The sequence below is a fragment of the Zea mays genome, chromosome 10, assembly GCF_902167145.1.
Source record: "Zea mays cultivar B73 chromosome 10, Zm-B73-REFERENCE-NAM-5.0, whole genome shotgun sequence".
NCBI lineage: Eukaryota > Viridiplantae > Streptophyta > Magnoliopsida > Poales > Poaceae > Zea > Zea mays.
In genome coordinates this window covers 104,111,611-104,132,794 of record NC_050105.1, presented here as the reverse complement: position 1 = coordinate 104,132,794, position 21,184 = coordinate 104,111,611, and the positions used below count along the sequence as shown (strand labels likewise).

The 21,184-nt window shown below is 45.3% G+C and overlaps 1 protein-coding gene and 1 non-coding gene across 2 annotated transcripts; both read left to right on the top strand.

The window, feature by feature from the left end:
• The first annotated feature begins 12,534 nt into the window (after positions 1 to 12,534).
• Positions 12,535 to 20,784, top strand: LOC100273705 (uncharacterized). The gene is given in 7 exon segments (NM_001148117.1): positions 12,535 to 12,759; positions 13,049 to 13,126; positions 14,347 to 14,418; positions 18,415 to 19,057; positions 19,383 to 19,486; positions 19,647 to 19,785; positions 19,866 to 20,784. Coding segments are annotated over 7 exon segments (1,401 nt in total). The 5' UTR covers positions 12,535 to 12,616; the 3' UTR covers positions 20,088 to 20,784.
• TRNAK-UUU (transfer RNA lysine (anticodon UUU)) lies at positions 14,976 to 15,048 on the top strand. Its single transcript has one exon. It is a non-coding gene; the product is annotated as a tRNA-Lys (tRNA).
• Positions 20,785 to 21,184: the final 400 nt, after the last annotated feature.

The following is a 21,184-nucleotide window of genomic DNA, read 5'->3' as shown; positions in this document are numbered from 1 at the left end:
GGGAATGCAGAGCCAAATACCGCCGAAATATAAGGCGAAGCGCGAAAAGTCAACGTGAATACCGCCAAAATAGAAGGCGAAGAAGTTCAAAAGACATTCCTAAGGGAATGCAGAACTTACACCGAAAAATAAGCGGTGAAGCCGAAAAATAACGACAAAGAGATTTTTGATGGTTCCTAAGGGAACGCAGATATTGTGTTTCAGCGTGGGTATGTGTCTTTGGCATTAGCATCATTCTTTACATCATATCATCGCATCATATCGTATAGCATCACATCATACATCATATCACATCAATGACATCAATTGGAAACCAGGCCGATCTTCGGAGAATGCTTTACAAAAAATGGAAGGATGCCAAGGCACAAAGTAACCTGAGAATTATGGCTTCATCAGTTCTGATGTGGAAAGAGGAATCTACTATTTACGAAGTATTGATGATTTTACAAAATGTGGATGATTCTTGCGAGGCCTAAAAACTCTCCTTTATGAAGCATGAAAAGAAGGAAAGGTGTTTTTTCGCCGAAGGCTCAAAAACGGTATGTACAAAAAGTTTCATGCATCGCAAAGAACTGAATTATAAACAATTCATATATTACATTCAAATCTATAAGTACCAAATACTACAAACATAGTTCAGCAAATGTTACATTAATATTCTAGAAATGTTTTTACAATAGCTACTCTTCTTCCTTCAGAACTTTTTCTGCAGCTTCGGTTAGCAGTTTGGTAACAACTTCGTCTACAATAGCTTCGACCATATTAATAATTTCTATTGCTTTCTTTGTTTCTGGGTCGGCCAGTGGGTCAAATGGCTCTGGGGGAGGAGAAAGTTTAGCTGCGGTAGAAGACACAAATTAGTTCGAAGTCACAAAAATAAACAACAAAGCTAAAAGCCATTAAGTAATACTTATCCGTATTTCGAGTTCCGCAGCTTTTTAACTTCTTTCGTTGCTTCTCGAGCGTCATGAACATCTTTTTCGCTCTTCTTCATTATTTCATGAGCCATCCATCGGCCTCCATTTTCCCAGATATCAGTGAAAAATTTTCCACCTATTGAACTCGCTTCGGCCGAGGGGTCCTTCATATCGTCGACGGAGAAGGCAGCTTCGGCCTGGGCCAAGGTTTTAACGTGTTCACAACCTGCATTCTCCAAAATGGCTGCAACCCCCCTCGCACCAGAGAATGCACAGACGTCCCCGCGGTCACTCAAAATCTCCTCAAAAGCTTCGGCTTCATTACTGATCCACTCGATGACGCCCTCAGGATCACCCCGTATGAAGTTATCTTCGTTTGAGTAGGTGCCACGTTGGCGAAGCTAGTCTTTATCTTTTTTACGCATTCCAAAGATTTTTCAAAGCATTTTTCTTTGGATGCGCGAAGCTCTGCAACTGTTTTTTCAAAATAATTTTTCCAGTATTCACTGGCATCTCGATCATCTTCGGCAACAGCGCATTTTAATTTGGCCTCGGCTAACTGTTTTCGAAGGTCTTCAATTTCACTTTTCTGGGCCTCAGCCTGAACTTTGGAACTAGCTTCGTCTTCTTTTATCTTGTTTACCAATGAAACTAATATTTTATCCTTTTCAAGGCCATCGTTCCTTAGTTCAATCACCTCTGAACGAAGGTTGTTCAGAGCCATTGTGTACCCTTCATCTTCGATATTTTTCTGTGCCCTAAGGGCATTGCTAAGGATCAAGCCCTGCAAGAGGAGTGTAGTATTAAGTATAAGCAAATGAAATAATTTGTTTTTAAATACAAAAATTGATTTTCACACCTTTATACTATTATATGCCAAACTGTCGGCCAATTCATCCTTTGACAGTACTGAGAGCCCATCTTCCAATGTTGGGAATCCGAAGCTTCTACCCATCTCCCGGCAAACAGATATCTCTTTACTATCCGCTGCCGTTAAACACTAATGCCCCCTTTGGATATTTCAGCTTCTGGGCATAGTGTTGAGCTTCTCATTCTTCTTCTTTAGAGAGTCTTTTTTCCCAAAGCATGACGAATGATATATTCAATACTTTCTTTTAAAGCTTCGGGAGCAGGAGCGGCATCTTTTTCAGGCAAAGTATGTTCTATAGCCTCTTCCTCCGCTGCCTTCTCTTCAATTTCCGAGGGTTTTTTCTTAGCAGGTTCTGAAGGCCTAGCTTCGGCACTAGCCTAGCTCATTGCAGCTTTGACTTCGGTCAGTTTTGTTTTAGCTTCGATTTGCATTTTCGAAGCATTGGCAATTTTCCCTGGAGTAGATCTTGAAGCCTTTACTGTTTCTAGCACATCTAGTACACTTGCCATCCTGCTTCTTTTGGGAGTGGCCGCAAGATCTTTTTGTATCTTCGACACTGTTACTTTCGCCGAAGGGCTTAAAACTTCTAACATTTTTGTTCCTTCAGTCTTTGGCTCTTCGGCCTTATCTTTACCAATCTTTGCCTCAGCTTGCTCGGCTGAGGGTGCCTTCGGCATGGTAGCCGGTTCTTCAGCCTTCTGCGTAGGAGGAATTGGCTCCATTGGATCAACAGCTGAAGAAGTCTTCCCGCCAAACTCGGGCACCACGGCCGGCTCAATATAACAGGGCCGGTGGGTGAGGACTTTCAACTTTTTACTCTTCGGCGCAGGCTCGCTTGGAGCAGCAGAAGCGGCAACCTTTTCAGAGGTTGCACCCTTTCTTTTCTGCCCCCGTGGCGGGTAGCGATAGTCAGGGTACACAAATCCAATAGCATCAAAAACCCTATTTAATCTTTTCTTTTTTCGGCTCCCAAAGGCCACAGATAGTGCATTATCTTCGGACTTGGAATATGCTCCAAGTAACTCATCGCTAGTATTTTTAATACACTTCAGCCAGTCATCATCTGGTTCGACAAACTTGTCCCCAAACCTGAAGGTGTATTTCAATCGAACCAGGCCGCCTTCGCTAGGGTTAGTGATGGTTTCTTTCGGCATTTCCCAGCTGTCTATAAGTGGCCATATCCTGTAGGCTACATGTTCTTGAAGTAAGTCTCTTGTCCCAATAAAAGAGCAAACTGTGCTGAAGGCCCTTCGTCATGCTTCGGCTGCCTCATCAATTTCTACCTTCGGCTTTCGGAGGCCGAAGCGGGACCAGATGGGGCGCATGATGATCTCTTTAATGTCTTCTCTCGCCTTCAAATCATTTTTCACATAAAACCACTCTTCCATTCAGGCCCCGGGCCATCTCTTCCGAAACGTTGGCACTGGGTAGCTTGCGCCAGAGCGAGCAACGAAGCTATAGCAACCAAAATTGTTATGATATTGTTCTTTACCCCAGGCCTTCGTCTCATACAAAAGTTCATGCATACTGCAAAAACATCTTGCACTTGGCTCTAGACCTTGACTTCTCACAGCCCAGACGAAGATCCCCATTCTAATAACTGCTTCGGGAGTGATCTGGTGAAGGAAAATCTGGTATGTCTTTAAAACTTCAACCACAAATCTGCTCAACGGGAACCGAAGTCTAGCTTTGAAGAAGCTTCGGAAGATCACAACTTCGTTTTCTTCGGGAGCAGGAACGGCCCTGTCTACATCAGCCCTTACAATAGACATATCTCGAAAATACCTTCCTCTCATATTAGCAAGATGACTCTGTTTGATAGTTGATTTCCTGAAGACTGCATGACTTGGTCGCCAGGGCCGATCTTCAGAGTCTTCTCCTCCACTCTCCACATCATAGCTGTCGCTATCATCAGTATCTTCAGACAAGCATTCCAGTATCTCTTTAGTAATTTTCTCTGTATTTGTTTTTGCTATTAACTCAACAAATCCAGCAGTCTTTTCCTCAAGGAGCTTCTCCTCTTTGGTTAGCTTCGTCTCAGCAACTGTCTTCTTGTCTTGAGACATCTTCTCTTCGGAAATGACGAAAATGTGTCCTTCAAACCGAAGCTCAAAAGCTTGAGAGCTATCAAGTGCTAGTAAGCACAAGTTATAAAATTGAGAAAACAAGGCAAATGGCACAAGCAGTGTATCAAGTGCAGTCGGTGTGAGTTCCTATTTATACGCCCAGTGCGCTCCAAGTTGGAGGGCCCCGTCTATCATTAACTGTTGCTATTCTAGCAAAGGGAAGGTGTTTTTTCGGACCTTCGGCTTAGGGCCTTTGTCCATTTCGCAATCTGAATTCGTCATTCTAACAAATTAATATTGCGAGGGGCTACTGTTGGGGGCCTTCGTCTTCCGAAGGTCCTCAAAAACATGATTTAACAATGTTTCCCGAGTGTCATATATGAACAGGTGCCTTCGGACTCAGATCAGAACCACGCAGTGTGAAAAGCACGAACAATACGAAGGTTGACGCAGCGCCGAAACTACGCGCAAGGGAGCTTCAGCATAACGGCAAAAAAGGGAACCGACTTAAAAGGGAAAAGGCTATTTAGACCTCGGTGGACTAACTTAAAGTAATTAACAAATGTGAAGGGCATGGATGTAATTTTACACGGGTTGTGTCCCGTGCCTATAAATAGATGAACAGTACCCCCGTATTGTTCACGCTGACTTGTACTTATTTTTGTGTCACGCTTGTACTTTCATTTTCTGTCAAGCCGAAGGTACAAATGTAATTCAATATTGTCATTATTCATTTGTTCATTTATGATTATATAATAAGAAATGTGTATGATGATGTTATATGTTTGTTCACATTATCCCTTATGTTTTACATGCTTCATCCACCCTTGATATGTTTATATATATATGTTGAGATGATGAAGGTACGACCTTCATGACCTTCGTCCGAAGATCATTATATCCTTAGGGAAATAATCCTCCGAAGGACGAAGGGCATTAACAAATAACCTGTTTTTGTGTTGCCTTGTTCTCAATTTATAGCATTTGAGAACAAGTCCCCAACAGGTTATAACTATCTTTTTACGGATATAGGTGTTACTGTCTTTAGAAGAAGTGATGATTCAGTAGCATTTAAGGGAGTACTCGAGGGTCAGCTATACTTAGTTGATTTCAATAGAGCTGAACTCGATACTTGCTTAATTGCTAAGAGTAATATGGGTTGGCTCTAGCATCGCCGACTAGCCCATGTTGGGATGAAGAATCTTCACAAGCTTCTAAAGGGAGAACATATTTTGGGACTAACAAATGTTCATTTTGAGAAAGTCAGGGTTTGTAGCGCATGTCAAGCAGGGAAGCAAGTTGGTGCCCACCATCCACACAAGAACATCATGACGACCGAAAGGCCACTTGAGCTACTCCACATGGATCTGTTCGGCCCGATAGCTTACATAAGCATCGGCGGGAGTAAGTACTGTCTAGTTATTGTGGATGATTATTCTCGCTTCACTTGGGTATTCTTTTTGCAGGAAAAATCTCAAACCCAAGAGACCTTAAAAGGATTCTTGAGACGAGCTCAAAATGAGTTCGGATTAAGGATCAAGAAAATAAGAAGCGACAATGGGACGGAGTTCAAGAACTCACAAATAGAAGGCTTTCTTGAGGATGAGGGCATCAAGCATGAGTTCTATTCTCCCTACACACCTCAACAAAATGGTGTAGTAGAGAGGAAGAATATAACTCTACTTGACATGGCGAGGACCATGCTTGATGAGTACAAGACTTTGGACCGGTTTTGGGCGGAAGCAATCAACACCGCTTGCTACGCCATCAACCGACTCTACCTTCACCGAATCCTCAAGAAGACATCATATGAACTCCTAACCGGTAAAAAGCCCAATGTTTCTATTTTAGAGTCTTTGGTAGCAAATGCTTTATTCTTGTTAAAAGAGGTAGAAAATCTAAATTTGCTCCTAAGGCTGTAGAAGGCTTTTTACTTGGTTATGACTCAAACACAAGGGCATATAGAGTCTTTAACAAGTCCACTGGACTAGTTGAAGTTTCTTGTGACATTGTGTTTGATGAGACTAATGGCTCTCAAGCAGAGCAAGTTGATCTTGATGAGCTAGATGATGAAGAGGCTCCATGCGTCGCGCAAAGAACATGTCCATTGGGGATGTGTGTCCTAAGGAATCTGAAGAGCCTCCACAAGCACAAGATCAACCATCATCTTCAAATCAAGCATCTCCACCAACTCAAGATGAGGATCAAGCTCAAGATGATGAAAATGAAGATCAAGAAGAGCCACCTCAAGAGGAGGACAACGATCAAGGGGGAGATGAAGTTGATCAAGACAAAGAAGATGATCAAGGTCCAAGACCGCCTCACCCAAGAGTCCACCAAGCGATACAACGAGATCACCTCGTGAACTCCATCCTCGGTGATATTCATAAGGGGGTAACCACTCGTTCTCGTGTCGCTCATTTTTGTGAACATTACTCTTTTGTGTCTTCTATTGAGCCATACAGGGTGGAAGATGCATTAAGAGATTCGAACTGGGTGTTGGCAATGCAAGAGGAACTCAACAACTTCACGAGGAATGAGGTATGACATTTAGTTCCACGTCCTAACCAAAATGTTGTAGGAACCAAGTGGGTATTCCGCAACAAGCAAGATGAGCATGTGTGGTGACAAGGAACAAAGCCCGACTTGTAGCCAAATGATATTCACAAGTCGAAGGTTTGGATTTCGGTGAAACCTATGCACCCGTAGCTAGGCTTGAGTCAATTCGTATATTACTTGCCTATGCTACTTAACATGGCTTTAAGCTCTATCAAATGGACGTTAAAAGTGCCTTCCTCAATGGACCAATCAAGGAAGAGGTCTATGTTGAGCAACCTCCCGGCTTTGAAGATAGTGAGTACCCTAATCATGTTTACAAACTCTCTAAGGCGCTTTATAGGCTCAAGCAAGCCCCAAGAGCATGGTATGAATGCCTAAGAGATTTCCTTATCACTAATGGCTTCAAAGTCGATAAAGTCGATCCTACACTCTTTACTAAAACAATTGCAAATGATTTGTTTGTATGCCAAATTTATGTTGATGATATCATATTTGGGTCTACTAACAAATCTACTTGAGAAGAATTTAGTAGGATAATGATTCAAAAATTCGAGATGTCTATGATGGGGGAGTTGAAGTATTTCTTAGGATTTCAAGTGAAGCAACTCCAAGAGGGCACCTTCATCAGCCAAACCAAGTATATTCAAGACATACTCACCAAGTTTGGAATGAAGGATGCCAAGCCCATCAAGACATCCATGGGAACCAATGGGCATCTCGACCTCGACACGGGAGGTAAATCCGTAGATCAAAAGGTATATCGGTCGATGATAGGATCATTACTCTATTTATGTGCATCTCGACCGGATATTATGCTTTCCGTATGCATGTGTGCAAGATTTCAAGCTGATCCTAAGGAAGTTCACCTTAGGGCCGTGAAAAGAATCTTGAGATATTTAGTTCATACACCTAAGTTTGGTCTTTGGTACCCCAAGGGATCCACCTTTGATTTGGTAAGATATTCAGATGCTGATTGGGCAGGGTGTAAAATTGATAGAAAGAGCACATCAAGGACTTGTCAGTTCTTAGGAAGATCCTTGGTGTCTTGGGCTTCAAAGAAACAAAATTCATTAGCTCTTTCTACCGCCAAAGCCGAGTACATTGCCGCAGGCCATTGTTGTGCGCAATTTCTTTGGATGAGGCAAACCCTTAGGGACTATGGCTACAAATTAACCAAAGTCCCTCTCCTATGTGATAATGAGAGTGCAATCTGCATGGCGGATAATCCCGTTAAGCACAGCCGCACATAACCATTCGGTATCACTTTTTGAGGGATCACCAACAAAGGGGGGATATCGAGATTGCTTATGTTAGCACCAAAGAACAATTAGCTGATATCTTTACCAAGCCACTAGATGAGAAAACCTTTACCAAACTTAGGAATGAGTTAAACATTCTTGATTCTCGGAATTTTGATTGATACTTTGCATACATAGCTCATTTATATACTTTTGATCATATCTCTTTTATGTCTATGACTAATGTGTTTTTCAAGAAAATTCTTATGCTAAGTCATAGATTGAAAGGGAAATGGAGTCTTCGGCGAAGACAAGGCTTCCACTCCACTCTATTGGTATTATTTACCATTCGCCGTCACTCCGAACCGCTCTCCACTTTGGTATAATCTTCATTCTTATTACTCATACCATTGGGGAGAAAGTAAAAGGGCTCTAAAGACTCCATTTTTGGTGATTCATGCCAAAGGGGGAGAGAGTATTAGCCCAAAGCAAAAGGACCGCACCACCACACTAATTTCAAAAATTTTCGAAACAAAGTTTTTAATGTTTTCAATTGGTATCTTTCAAATTAGTATTCCTCTAAGAAATTCTATCTCAATTGGTATCTATATTTTAAAGAGGAATTTTTCAAAAATTGGTATCTAAAATATTTTGATCTTCCTTCAATTAGTAAAACCCTCTTGAACACTAAGAGGAGAATTTTATTTAGGGGAAGTTTTGTTTAGTCAAAGGAAAAGCATTTGAAACAGGGGGGAGAAAATTTCAAATCTTGAAAATGCTTCTCGAAATCTTATTCATATACCTTTCACTATTTGCAAAAAGATTTTAAAAAGAATTTCCAAAAAGATTTGCAAAAACAAAACAAGTGGTGCAAAAGTGGTCCAAAATATTAAAAGAAAGCAATCTATGCATATCTTATGAAAGTATAAATTGGTTTAATTCCAAGCAACCTTTGCACTTACGTTATGCAAACTAGTTTAATTCTGCACTTATATATTTGCTTTGGTTTGTGTTGGCATCAATCAACAAAAAGGGGGAGATTGAAAGGGAAATAGGGTCAAACCTTTTCCTAAATGATTTTGGTGGTTGAATTGCCCAACACAAATAATTGGACTAACTAGTTTGCTCTAGAATATAAGTTCTACAGGTGCCAAATTTTCAACACAAACCAATAAAAAGATTCGAGTTAGGGTTCAAAAGAAAGGAGCAAAAGAAACCAAAGAGAACGCTGGTCTGGCGCACCGGACTGTCCGGTGTGCCACCAGACAGTGTCCGGTGCACCAGGGTGGATCGACCTCAAACTCCTCACCTTCGGGTTTCTCCAGGCGCACTCCGTTATAATTCACCGGACTGTCCAGTGCACCAATCGGAGCAACGGCTATCAGCGCAACGGTCGACTACACAGTACCCTGACAGAGCTACAGTTCGCGGCAGAAGTCAGAGCAGGTGCCAAAGGCGCACCGAACAGTGAACAGTGCCTGTCCGGTGCGACACCGGACTGTCCGGTGCACCAAGATGTCAGAGCTCCAACGGTCGAAACCGTCAGAACCCTAACGGTTGGGTGACGTGGCTGGCGCACCGGACTGTCTGGTGCCCCCATCGACAGCAGCCCAACCCCAACGGTTGGTTTGGTGGTTGGGGCTATAAATACCCCCAACCACCACCATTCAAGGAATCCAAGTTTTCAGCCATTTGCATTCAATACAAGAGCTCTAGACTTCACTTCAAGACACAAATAAGAGATCAAATCCTCTCCGAAGTCCAAAATCACTCCCAACACTTAGTGACTAGTGAGAGAGAGATTTTCGTGTGCATTTGAGTTCTTGTCGCTTGGATCGCTTTTCTTCTTTCCTATTCTTGTTCCCAAGACATTTGTAATCAAAGCAAGAGACACCAATTGTGTGGTGGTCCTTGTAGGGTCTAAGTGACCCATTTGATTGAGGAGAAAAGCTCACTCGGTCTAAGTGACCGTTTGAGAGAGGGAAAGGGTTGAAAGAGACCCAGTCTTTGTAACCACCTCAACGGGGAGTAGGTTTGCAAGAACCGAACCTCGGTAAAACAAATCACCGTGTCATCCGCTCTATTTCTTTGGTTGATTTGTTTTCGCCCTCTCTTTCGGACTCGGTTTCATTTCTAACGCTAACCCGACTTGTAGTTGTGCTTAAAGTTTATAAATTTCAGATTTGCCTATTCACCCCCCCTCTAGGCGACTTTCACCCTCACAGAGCAGTTCTTGGTCGTGATCCGAGTTAATTCTCGTTTGAGTTTGTTTTGAGAAAATCCCATCAAAACCCCATCCTTCTCGGGATTTTCGATCTGCGACTTGATCTCTTGTTTGTTTGGGTTCATACTTCACCAGAGAACTTCTTACACTTCCACCCATGTACGCGCAAACCGTCTATCAAAATTAAGATCGTTTTGGGCATTTTTGCTAGCCCGACACTGTCGCCCGTGTGCGCGGCACTGACGTACCCCGGCACTGCCTGACCTAAACGACCGGCACTGCCGGACCTAAGGCCAACACTGCCGCTCTTACTTTCTGGTGATTTTGACTCTGATAATTTCCAGGAAGTTTGGCTTACAGTTCTTAGGGTTTTTGGTGCATACAAAACAACACTAGTTTGTGTTGTGCTTTGATCTGCTGCTCTAAGTCCCTAGAGGGTTGATCTTTGGGATTAAAGTCAAGTACTCGCATGACGAGAATTTTTAGTGGCTCCCATTCACAGCCTTCTGGTCGCCTTACCGGTCCTACATAAAGTTATATTTTGGAGACCATGTCGCTGTCCTAAAATGATAACTAAGGGTGTGTTTGGTTGCGGGACAGTCAGGACAGGGACGTCCCCCGGCGTCCTCTCTTGTCCCTCCAATTTTGAGGGATAACAGGGGACACCACTGGGATAGTCCTATCCCAACCCCTGACCCTGAACCAAACAACCTTATTTGAGGGATAGTCCCGTCCCATCTCGTCCTGTCATTGCAACCAAACGCACACCGGAGGGAGTATTTAGGAGTACCATCTAGTTGTGTGTTATTGGAGTACTGACGGTCAGTATTGATCGATTTAGGATCTGTTTGTTGGATTGTGGTTGTGTGAAAAATTGTTGTGGGTTGTAAGCGGTAAAAAAAATTTAAAATCGTTTGGTGGAAGCCTTTAAAAGGCCACTAAAAGTTATTCCATATATATTTGCGTAGTTCCATCCGAAAGTAGCTAAAAGCATATCCAGAGATGCTTTCAGTTTTGCACTGTGAAAAAAAACAACTTTTGAAAAAAGATGTTTCCAGGATCATACTCTATAGTTTGGCTTTTAGCTTTTAGTGGACAAAAGATAAAGCCAAAAGCTAAACTAAACACACCCTTAACTCCAACTTCGTTCGATTCAGCCTGTCATTTGGTTGCCTCGCTGGCTGAACAATACCAACTAGAGATGGCAATGAGTAAATACCCATCGGGTATTACTATCCCATACCCACGAAAAAATAACTCAGTCGGGTCACCTATATTAACTGACCTCATACCCATACCCATACCCATGTGGGATGGGTCACGCGTCGAGTCACCCGTACCCACGAGAATTAGATATCTATCATATATACTAAGCATCAATCAACAAATATAATGAAGTATAAAAAATACTAGGTGCTAAACATTAAATTTAAATAAACTATGTGCCATAGTTAAGCATCATGCCATTTAATTTCTAACAATATAGACACATGAGGATGAAAAAATCAAACTACATGGCTAGGATTGTGCTCATATTTATAGTAATAATATCAAATTACATACTTGCACAAGAAACAACGAGTATGGTTGAATGTTTATACTGCGTATTTTATACCCACGAGTTAACAGGTATGGGTGAAGGCAGAACGTTCTAATACCTGTTTATCTATTGAGTGAAGGTTTTTATCAAAGAGATCCATGGATAAAATATTTAGTCTATATACGTATTTAATGGAAAAAAAATATCCATCGGGTATCAAATCGGAGGTACCCATTGTCTCTAGTACCAACTGTGTAGGAGCTAGATTGATCTTTTACCGAGTTGTACAGTGACGATAACTACAACTATAGAATTAAAAAAAATCTCATAATGATTATAATTCCGTGTCATAAAAAATATGAGCGTACGGTATCCTATTAATCTTGATAGGGCACAAGAGCTCATCGAAGGAGGCTAGCAACGAGTATGGCAGATTAAGGCCCTGTTTGGGACTGCTTTAGCTTCACAAAATTTAGTAAAATTGATGAAGCAGGTCATTAGGAGCTTCAGGAAATTGTGAAGCTGAAGTTGCAAACTTTTAGAATATATTTAGATAAATCATTTTATTTCTTATTTGTATTTCAAATATTTTTAAAACTATTTAAATTTATATTATACACTACAGCTTCACGCTGAACTGGAACCAGAGCTGTCCCAAACACCCCCTAAGTTTATATAAAATTGCACCGAACCGAATCAACAATCTTAATGTAAAGTACATGCAATAGTTATCGCTAAAAAACAAAAAATTCAAACTTCTAAATTTTAGGGAGTTCTATAATAATATCCGTCCATAATTGATGCCCTAAACTGTAATGCACGTACACACACAGCTGATCCTTCTTTTTGTTACCAGCAAGAGGCTGGAGGTCTTCTTCCTAATCCGTAGTTAGCTGGCGCGACTGCAAGGGCACGGAAATGGCGCAGCCATCCCTAAAGTTTACCGTATTTGCGAATGGGTGCTTGCGCTCGCGGTCGGGGGATCTTTTTGCGACTCCGGTAATCTGGAGGGGCAATGCGGGTACGACTGGTCGGGGGCTCGAGGGCGGAGCGGCGGCAGCACTAGCATATAAATCGGCGCGGCGCTCAAAGCCCTTCCTCCTCCGCCTCCATCCGCCCCGCGTCCAGTGCTCCTCTCTTCCTTTCTCTCTCGCCGCACGCAGGCAGTTCGAGAGGGCGTGCGTTGCTCGAGGGGCGGTAAATGGCAGCGGCGGGCTCGTCCGCGGCGAGGGCCAGGAGGGCGGGGCTCGCAGCCGCCGCCGCCGCGGCGCTCCTCGTCCTCGTGGTGGTCGCCGTCAGCGCGGCGCTCCCTGGCGGGCGGGTGAGGGTCCTCGACGGCCTTCGGTGAGTGCTCTTCGCGTCGTGTAATGCGGTTGCGCCCGTGGGGCGTGGGCTCTCTGCTGGGGGTTTTGGGTGTGCTTTCGGTTGCCTTTGGTCTAGAATTCGCCTCTGTTTCGTCTGTCTTCGCTTGTGAAATTTGCTACCGATGCACTCGATTTCCGTCTCGCGGCGGGATCTCTGTTTCCGAATTGTTTTTTATCTGCTCCAGGAGGTGGTGCCGCGCGGAGTCGTGCGCCACCTGCTCCTCTACCAAGCACTAACCGGCTCCCCACACGCCTCTTTTTCGTCGCAGGCAAAGGAGCACGTCCGTGGTGGCGGGAGGCGCGAGGCGGTGGCTGCGGGACTCCTCCTTGCCGGCGGCGACGACGAGGTGAGCGCGCTCCACCAGTTCCATCCTCTGCTCTTCTCCTTTGCGTCTGTGCCTCGGTTTTGCCCGGTGGGACGAATCCGGTGCGTCGTCGGTCCATGCGCTCGCGATCGGGACCGTCCAGTGCTCTCCTTTTCGATTTACGTTCGGTCCCCATTAGATCTCGGAGGCGGCAGCTGGCTGCGTCACTTCTCCGTTCCGCTAATAATCTCTTTTTAGGTTTCTTAAAAAACTTTGGAACCCAAATTTTGATTTTAGGGTGACGTTGGTGCGCGGTAACTAGCGGAACGAGGAGTTTCAATTTTGGATTAGAGGCATAGAGCCGTGCGCAAAGCAGCCGCAACAGCAGGGACATGCTCTCTCTGCAGCTCTGCTTTCCGTTGCCGAGTTCGTTACGGTGGCAGGTAGTAGAAAGAAAGGGGTCGTCTCGTAATTTGCTGCAACCAAGAGTCCAAAGCCCCGACGTGCCGTTGCCGCGCCTTGTTCCTGCAGTCCTGCACCGGCCACGGTAAAGCGGGGTAAAGATTTGGGAGGACGGCGGGAGGGCAAGCGAGATCGCGGCGTGTCCCCTGGTGTCCCCGGCAAATGCACCCAGCAGGAGCAGAGGAGGCACTCATTTGGTTTTTGCCCTTTTGGCTACAAAGGGTGAAAAAAAGGCTGCAAAAGAAAGTTCGGTTGGGTAAGCTGCAGTGCAGCATTGGGTACGGTCTCGCGTACGCAAAGCGATGTTCTGTATGTGCTGTGGTTGTTGCCTTTTTGGGTCGCGACCGACCAGGGCACGCATGGAGCGGCACGGCCACGGCGTGCATGCATCCATGCCGCTGCTCACAGATGATGATGAAACGGCGCACGGGTTGATTCACCGCGCCCTCGCTTGCTTTTTCCGCTTCACCCACTCCTGTTATTCCTACCGTTAAAAGTTTGCAACCCCTTCACCACCCGTGCGATGAATTGCTAGTGCCGGAGTAGAGTACCATTGCTTAACCATTTGTATAACATGAAACTTTCCTCTTTCTTTGTTTGGTGGCAGCAAGCCGTACGAAATTGGTCTTTTTTTATTGATCAGCTATTCAGCTATATGCTCACTTCTATCTTCTATGCATACTGACTGAAAGCGCTGTGTTAGCTGTTGACATCATCTGCATATGCTGTGTTTCTGGGTTGCGGTGGTGTCCAACATCACTAGCGGACTCACTTGGAATTGTGCTCTCTTGCTCGTGCAGGGGCAGGGCCGACGGTGACGCCGGCGCCGGCGCGGTGGAGGATCCGGAAGCCGTGGCCAACGACGTCCACGCGTAAGTCGTTCCCTCCTTGCTTCCTCCGTCGCTCCGCTTCAATCAGGGCCCCCACCGTCGGAAGGGCCCCGCTCATCCAAACTAGCATGTGTCTCGCTCAGATTTACTACGTAATATAGATTTATCCCTTTCTCTAGTCTAGCACTAGCAGCCCCTGTTTCATCTTCTTGATGCGAACGGCAACGTTCTTATGGATGTCATGGCCATATGCGTATGGGATCTCCTCACGGAGAAACTCGTGATCTCTTAGACAGATAGTCAAGGCCAAGACGGGGCTGACAAGCTGGTACGCGTTTCGTGGGCTCCGTGTACCGAATTTTTTATATTTTAGCCCTTTTTTTGAAAAAAATTCACGTTTGGACCTTAAAAAATTTTAATGTCATTTTTGGACCCTTTGCTCGGCGCCATAGCCAATGGCGCCGAGGTAACACAGCTCGGCGCCATAGGCTATGGCGCCGAGGTGTGTGTTACGCTGGCACAAACGGACGTCGTGGCACCGACATGGAACCGAGCTCGGCGCCATAGATCTTGGCGCCGAGCTCTGTTATGTACACAAAACTTGTCTAGCTCAGTTGGTAGAGCTCAAGGCTTTTAACCTTGTGGTTGTGGGTTCAAGCCCCATGATAGGCATGTTATCATACTTTTTTTTGTCTTTGACACTGATTTTTTTTGTTGTCCAGATTTTTCGTTTATGTCGCTGATTTGTCCGTCTAGATTTATTTCTTATCTAGATTTTTGTTTTTGTGACTGATTTGTTTATCCGTCCATATTTTTTTCGTTTATTAAGCTTAAGGAAACGTACTTACATTGGTTAGCGGCCACCGTTTTAGCTATGGTGCATCGTGGTTTTTTTCGTTTATGCCGCTGATTTGTCCGTCCAAATTTATTTCTCATCTTGATTTGTTTTTGCTTTTGCGACTGATTTGTTTATTACATTTTGTTTAATAGTACTGAATAATCCATCTGGCCCTTGGTGCATTGTAAACCCCACATGCTTAAGCTTGATTCCGTCCTCTCGCTAATTACAAATGATTTTAAACATTAAATAATATACTAAAAACTAAAGTACACCATTTAAAATGTTAAAAATATTTATATCATAAACAAATGATTGTGTTAATCTTACATTAGTAGTGATGTACAATGATAAATTTTAATTAATATTAAAAAGTATAATTTCGAATACATTAGATTATTGGAGTTTTAGAGTCCAAAATATAAATATACTTAATAAACAAAAAGATTATAATTAGAGTCCAAAATATAAATATACAAGGTATAAATAAACAGTGACTTGATGATTTTATAAAGTACTTTGTACTTCCATAGGGTGGGTTACTTATGTGCATGTTACTTGCGTCACGCAGTTTGAATAAACAAAAACAAAAACAAAAAATATCTAGATGAATAAATAAATCGGTCACAAAAACAAAAAAACTAGATGAAAAATAAATCTGGACGGACAAATCAGCGACATAAACGAAAAATATAGACAACAAAAAAAACAAATTAGTGATAAAAAAATACGTCCACGATGGAGCTTGAACCCACAACCTCAAAGTTAAAAGTCTTGCACTCTACCGACTGAGCTAGACATACTTTGCTGTTACATATCCGAGCTCGGCGCCATAGATCTTGGCGCCGAGCTCGGTACCACGTTGGCGCCACGTCGTTCAGGTTGGGCCAGCGTAGCACGCACCTCGGCGCCATAGCCTATGGCGCCGAGCTGTGTTACCTCGGCGCCATTGACTATGGCGCCGAGCAAAGGGTCCAAAACTGACATTAAAATTTTCTAAGGTCCAAACGTGAATTTTTTTCCGAGGAAGGGCTAAAATATAAAAAATTCGGCTCCGTGTATCGTCTCGTCTAGTTTTCTTTCCCGGACCCTGATCCATAATTTCCCATCCGTTTCCTTGTAAATTTTGCCATGATCTTTTTAGGATCGGCCCTGGCTTCAATCATTCACGCCAACGGACTGAAAGCGCTGTTGCTGATTTAAATAATGGTAGATCTAAGCATGGTTTGCGAGTTGTTTTTAGCACCAGCACTCCAACTTCTCTGCTTTTCGGCTACAACTAGTAGTGTGTAGTATAGAGCCTACTAGTAGTCTTTTTCTGTCCACTGCCGGATAGCCGGGCCCACCGGCAGTCTCAGACAGTAGAAAACGAAAAAAATTAAAAAAAGAAGATACGAACAAGAATACTGAATACTGATGTTCCATGGCCAGAGCAGATCTGGTTTGGCAGCGGCGTACTTTAATCTGCCACGTGGGAGCATGAACGCTTGCGGGGCCCGCCTGCCATTCACGTCCCACACGCACTGTCTGCCCACACCTGCGCGCTTTTATGGCGGACAACATATCTAGTGCACATGATGCTCATAAGAAATCATCACTACTCATTTTAAATCTAACGTCTCTAATTGTTTGGTATATTTTATTAAGGACACCCTCCAACGTGGTGGTGTGTAGTGGTGGAAGGTGTTATTTATAAATTGAATAATCAACTATAGACGTTAGATATAAAATAAGTAGTAATGATTTAATATGTGCACCATATGCATCAGTCTTCTATATGCACCAGATATGTCCTCTTTATGGCGACGGACCCTGCCGCGCCGCACCGCACATCCGTGATGGGCAACCGGCGGGCGAGGTCGATCGCCATGAAGTCCGTAGCCTTTTTCGGCGTGTCCACGGCGACTGGGAACCACGCGGCAGCTGCCACCGCACACAACGAGGCTCTAGAGCATAGTGCAGTGCAGCCGCGGACCGGCGGTGCGGTTGCTGTGGCAAGGCACACTGACTTAGAGTTGGCCAAACGGGCGGCCCGGCCCGGCACGGCACGGGCCCGTTAGGCCCGACCGATAATCGGGCCGTGCCTGACCGGCCCGCGTGCCGCAGCCGCGGCCCAGGCACGGCACGGCGGCCTGGTAACCGTGCCGGGCCGGCCCGTTTACTGTCCGTGTTATTCCATTTAACCAGAAAAAATAGCAAAAATATGTGCGTCCGTGAGGTTTTGATCCCACGACCTCACTCTACGAGGCTGGAAACGCTATGCGAAGGGGACTAACCAGTGCAGCTCGACTGTATTTGTTGTAAATAACAAATATAAAACCTAAATATATATATAATATGTTTTATAAAATAAAAAATATATAATCGTGCCGGGCCGGGCCGGCACTACGGGCCGAGGCAGCGGCCCAAGCACGGCACGGCTCTCGTGCCGGGCCCGGCCCGGCACTATTAAACGGGCCGTGCTTCGGGCCGGCCCGTTAGGCACGGCCCATTTGGCCATCTATACACTGACTAGTGCCTAAACGGGTTTGGCTCATCGGGCGGCCAAAATCACTTGCAGCAGCCAGCAGTGACACACCACGTTCTCCCCACGCCCCCGTGTGGGGCAGCCCTGCCTGCCTGGTTGCCCCTGCATTTGCGACGCGCATTCATGGTGTTTCTCCGTCCATCTCTGTTCCCCGCCCGCCACCTAAGTTTCTATGTAAAGGCCTTTTGGTTGAGCTGGTAACGGCAGCTGATTCACATTTGAGTCTGCTCTGTAGTGGAGCACGAAAGTAAGCGACGGATCTAGAAACAATGCTGCACCGACAGAAAGAAAGAAAGAAGAAGTGTTCTTGTTAAGTTTGGCGCCAACAAGGCGTTATTGACCGACATGTTAGATGCAACGAATGGCCATGAGCAGTGAATTGGTCCCAGTGAATTGTATCTCTGTTCTGCAAAAGTTTCCTGCTGGCTGCATTGGTCTTCTAGTTACTGTAACTGGATTCCTAAATGAGTATTGCTATATCTAGAATTTCCGTGGCTCATGCATCGAGCATCAAATCGAGCATCAAATCGCTCAGTACCTGAATTATTAAATTCTAACTCAATTTGTCATTGTTCCTTTTTTCTGTATAGTTAGTAGTTTCTACAAATCGAGTCGTTGACAATGCTGCTTGGATCGGAAAGTCGGAATAACTAGATGAATGGCTGCTCTGCAGGTCCATCAACAACATCACGGCCCGGCGAAATCTCGGGTACCTGTCGTGCGGGACAGGCAACCCCATCGACGACTGCTGGCGCTGCGACTCGGACTGGCACAACAACCGGAAGCGCCTCGCCGACTGTGGCATCGGCTTTGGCCGCAACGCCATCGGCGGCCGTGACGGCAAGATCTACGTGGTCACCGACCCGAGCGATGACGACCCTGTCAACCCGCGCAAGGGCACCCTCCGCTACGCCGTCATCCAGGAAGAGCCGCTCTGGATCATCTTCAAGCGGGACATGGTCATCACGCTCAAGGAGGAGCTCATCATGAACAGCTTCAAGACCATCGACGGACGCGGCGCCAACGTGCACATCGCCAATGGTGCCTGCATCACCATCCAGTACATCACCAACGTCATCATCCACGGGCTCCACATCCACGACTGCAAGCCCACGGGGAACGCCATGGTGCGCAGCTCGCCCAGCCACTATGGGTGGCGCACCATGGCCGACGGAGATGGTGTGTCCATCTTCGGTTCCAGCCACGTCTGGGTGGACCACTGCTCGCTCTCCAACTGCGCCGACGGCCTGATCGATGCTATCATGGGATCCACGGCTATCACAGTGTCCAACAACTACTTCACCCACCACAACGAGGTAGTACATGTACATCCTCCTACTAGATCCTATGTGTTTGTTTGTCCTCGCCCTGTAATAATTAAGTGCCCGTGTTGCGATGGTCCTTTTGTTTTGTTCACCGAAGACATAGAAAACTTGGAGCATTCTAAGTAGTTTGGCGCATATATGCCTAAGAATCCGTTTGTTTTGTGCCAGTACAGGTGTATTTTAGAATTAATTTCTTCATACGAATTGTTTTCTCAAATCCAAACAGGATCTGTCAGTTGCTTATGCTGAGGATGGTGCTGTAGTATCTGACGGTGGCTGGATTTCTCATCTAATGGTGAAACTGAAACTGATGCAGGTGATGCTCCTGGGCCACAGTGACTCCTATGTGAAGGACAAGGCAATGCAGGTGACGATAGCCTTCAACCATTTCGGTGAAGGTCTCATCCAGAGAATGCCAAGGTGAATTTAGGAACTGGACAGCACAGCAGCATAGTGAACCTTGTCTGTTTTTTTTCTTTCCTATCCAGCAGAATCACTATGCACTGATCTGTATTCATTTCTTGTTACACAATGTTATTTTGCTACCCCTTTGCCACAATCTCAAGGGTTCTTGTTTCAGGTGCCGGCATGGCTACTTCCATGTTGTGAACAACGACTACACCCACTGGGAAATGTACGCCATTGGCGGGAGCGCTGAGCCAACCATCAACAGCCAGGGCAACCGCTACCTTGCTCCCACAAACCCGTTCGCCAAGGAGGTACTGTAGATACGATGTCTTTGCTACTGTGAATTTATGAGCTAAAGAATAACTTTTTCCGATGTAACCGAACTGTGCAGGTGACCAAGAGGGTCGAAACTGCTCACACTGTCTGGAAGAGGTGGAACTGGAGATCAGAGGGTGACCTCCTGCTGAACGGCGCCTACTTCACCCCCTCCGGCGCGGGCGCCTCAGCCAGCTACTCGCGCGCGTCCAGCCTTGGCGCCAAGTCATCATCTATGGTCGGCACCATCACCCTGGATGCCGGTGCCCTGTCGTGCCACAAGGGCGCGGCCTGCTAGCGCAGCCGCCGCAGAAGGAAACAAACCCACCCCCACGCCACCTCTCCAACAACAGAAAAGAAACAAGACAACAGAAAACTAAGCTACCTCAACACCATGGTTACAGTTTCCCCCCGTCTCTCTCTCTCTCTCTCTCTCTCTCTCTCTCTCTCTCTCTCTCTCTCTCTCTCTCTGTTTTTTGGTTGCTTTTGACAAGGGTTATATATGATGGTCCTTCCTGATTCACCATTTGCTCAACCTCCCCCTGCTCCTGACATGGAAAGCTACCTGGAGCAGGCGTGAAGCGTTGCTGATTGATATTTCGTCCGCCGCTCGGTCTCTCTATTAGTCATCTGATCTGAGTGTGGTACGTTGCTACCTGCCCCCCGCCCACAGCAAGTGTACGTTGAGGTCAGGGGTGCATACTGTGTGTGAGTGAGTGCGTGTGCGTTGTTGTGTGTGTGTGATGCTTACTTGGTTTTGGAGAACATGCTGGATTGTTAGTAGTGGGTAGTACTGCAATGTTATGCCTGAACATGGCTGGATTTGCCACGTAGACGAGACATGGGAGGATTGCCATGTTCTTATTCTTCTTCTCCAGTGAAAAGCGTAAACATTACAGGCTAGCTGGATATTTTGACCTGGAAGTACAGCATGCGCTGCTTTTGAAATGTGTACCTGATCAGTTTGCTTGAATACTTCAATGTCGATACCCAGTAATTGTCGCATCTGATGGTGCTGAGATTTATTTTTTTTTGGCTGAAAGAACACTATCACCAGCAGCACATTGATCATGCACCGATGGCTGAAAGTTTGCTGACTTCCATTGTAACGCAGCGGGCCTTTGCGCCTGGATGAGGATCCCATGTCAGAAACTTGCACCTGACTGGGCTGACTTGGCTACCTGGATCATGAGGAACTGGAGTATTAACACCAAATATATCATATACCCATATTTCTGAGGCTGAGAAACGAATCGACGCAAACTTAAGAAACAAATTGACACCTTTGTGCTCTCACTAAACGTTGCCCTATCCCGTATCACCACATGCTGCGGTGTTCACCACCGTAGAGACCAAATCAATTCATCGATTTTCTAATCGAGGGTTCGTGATCTA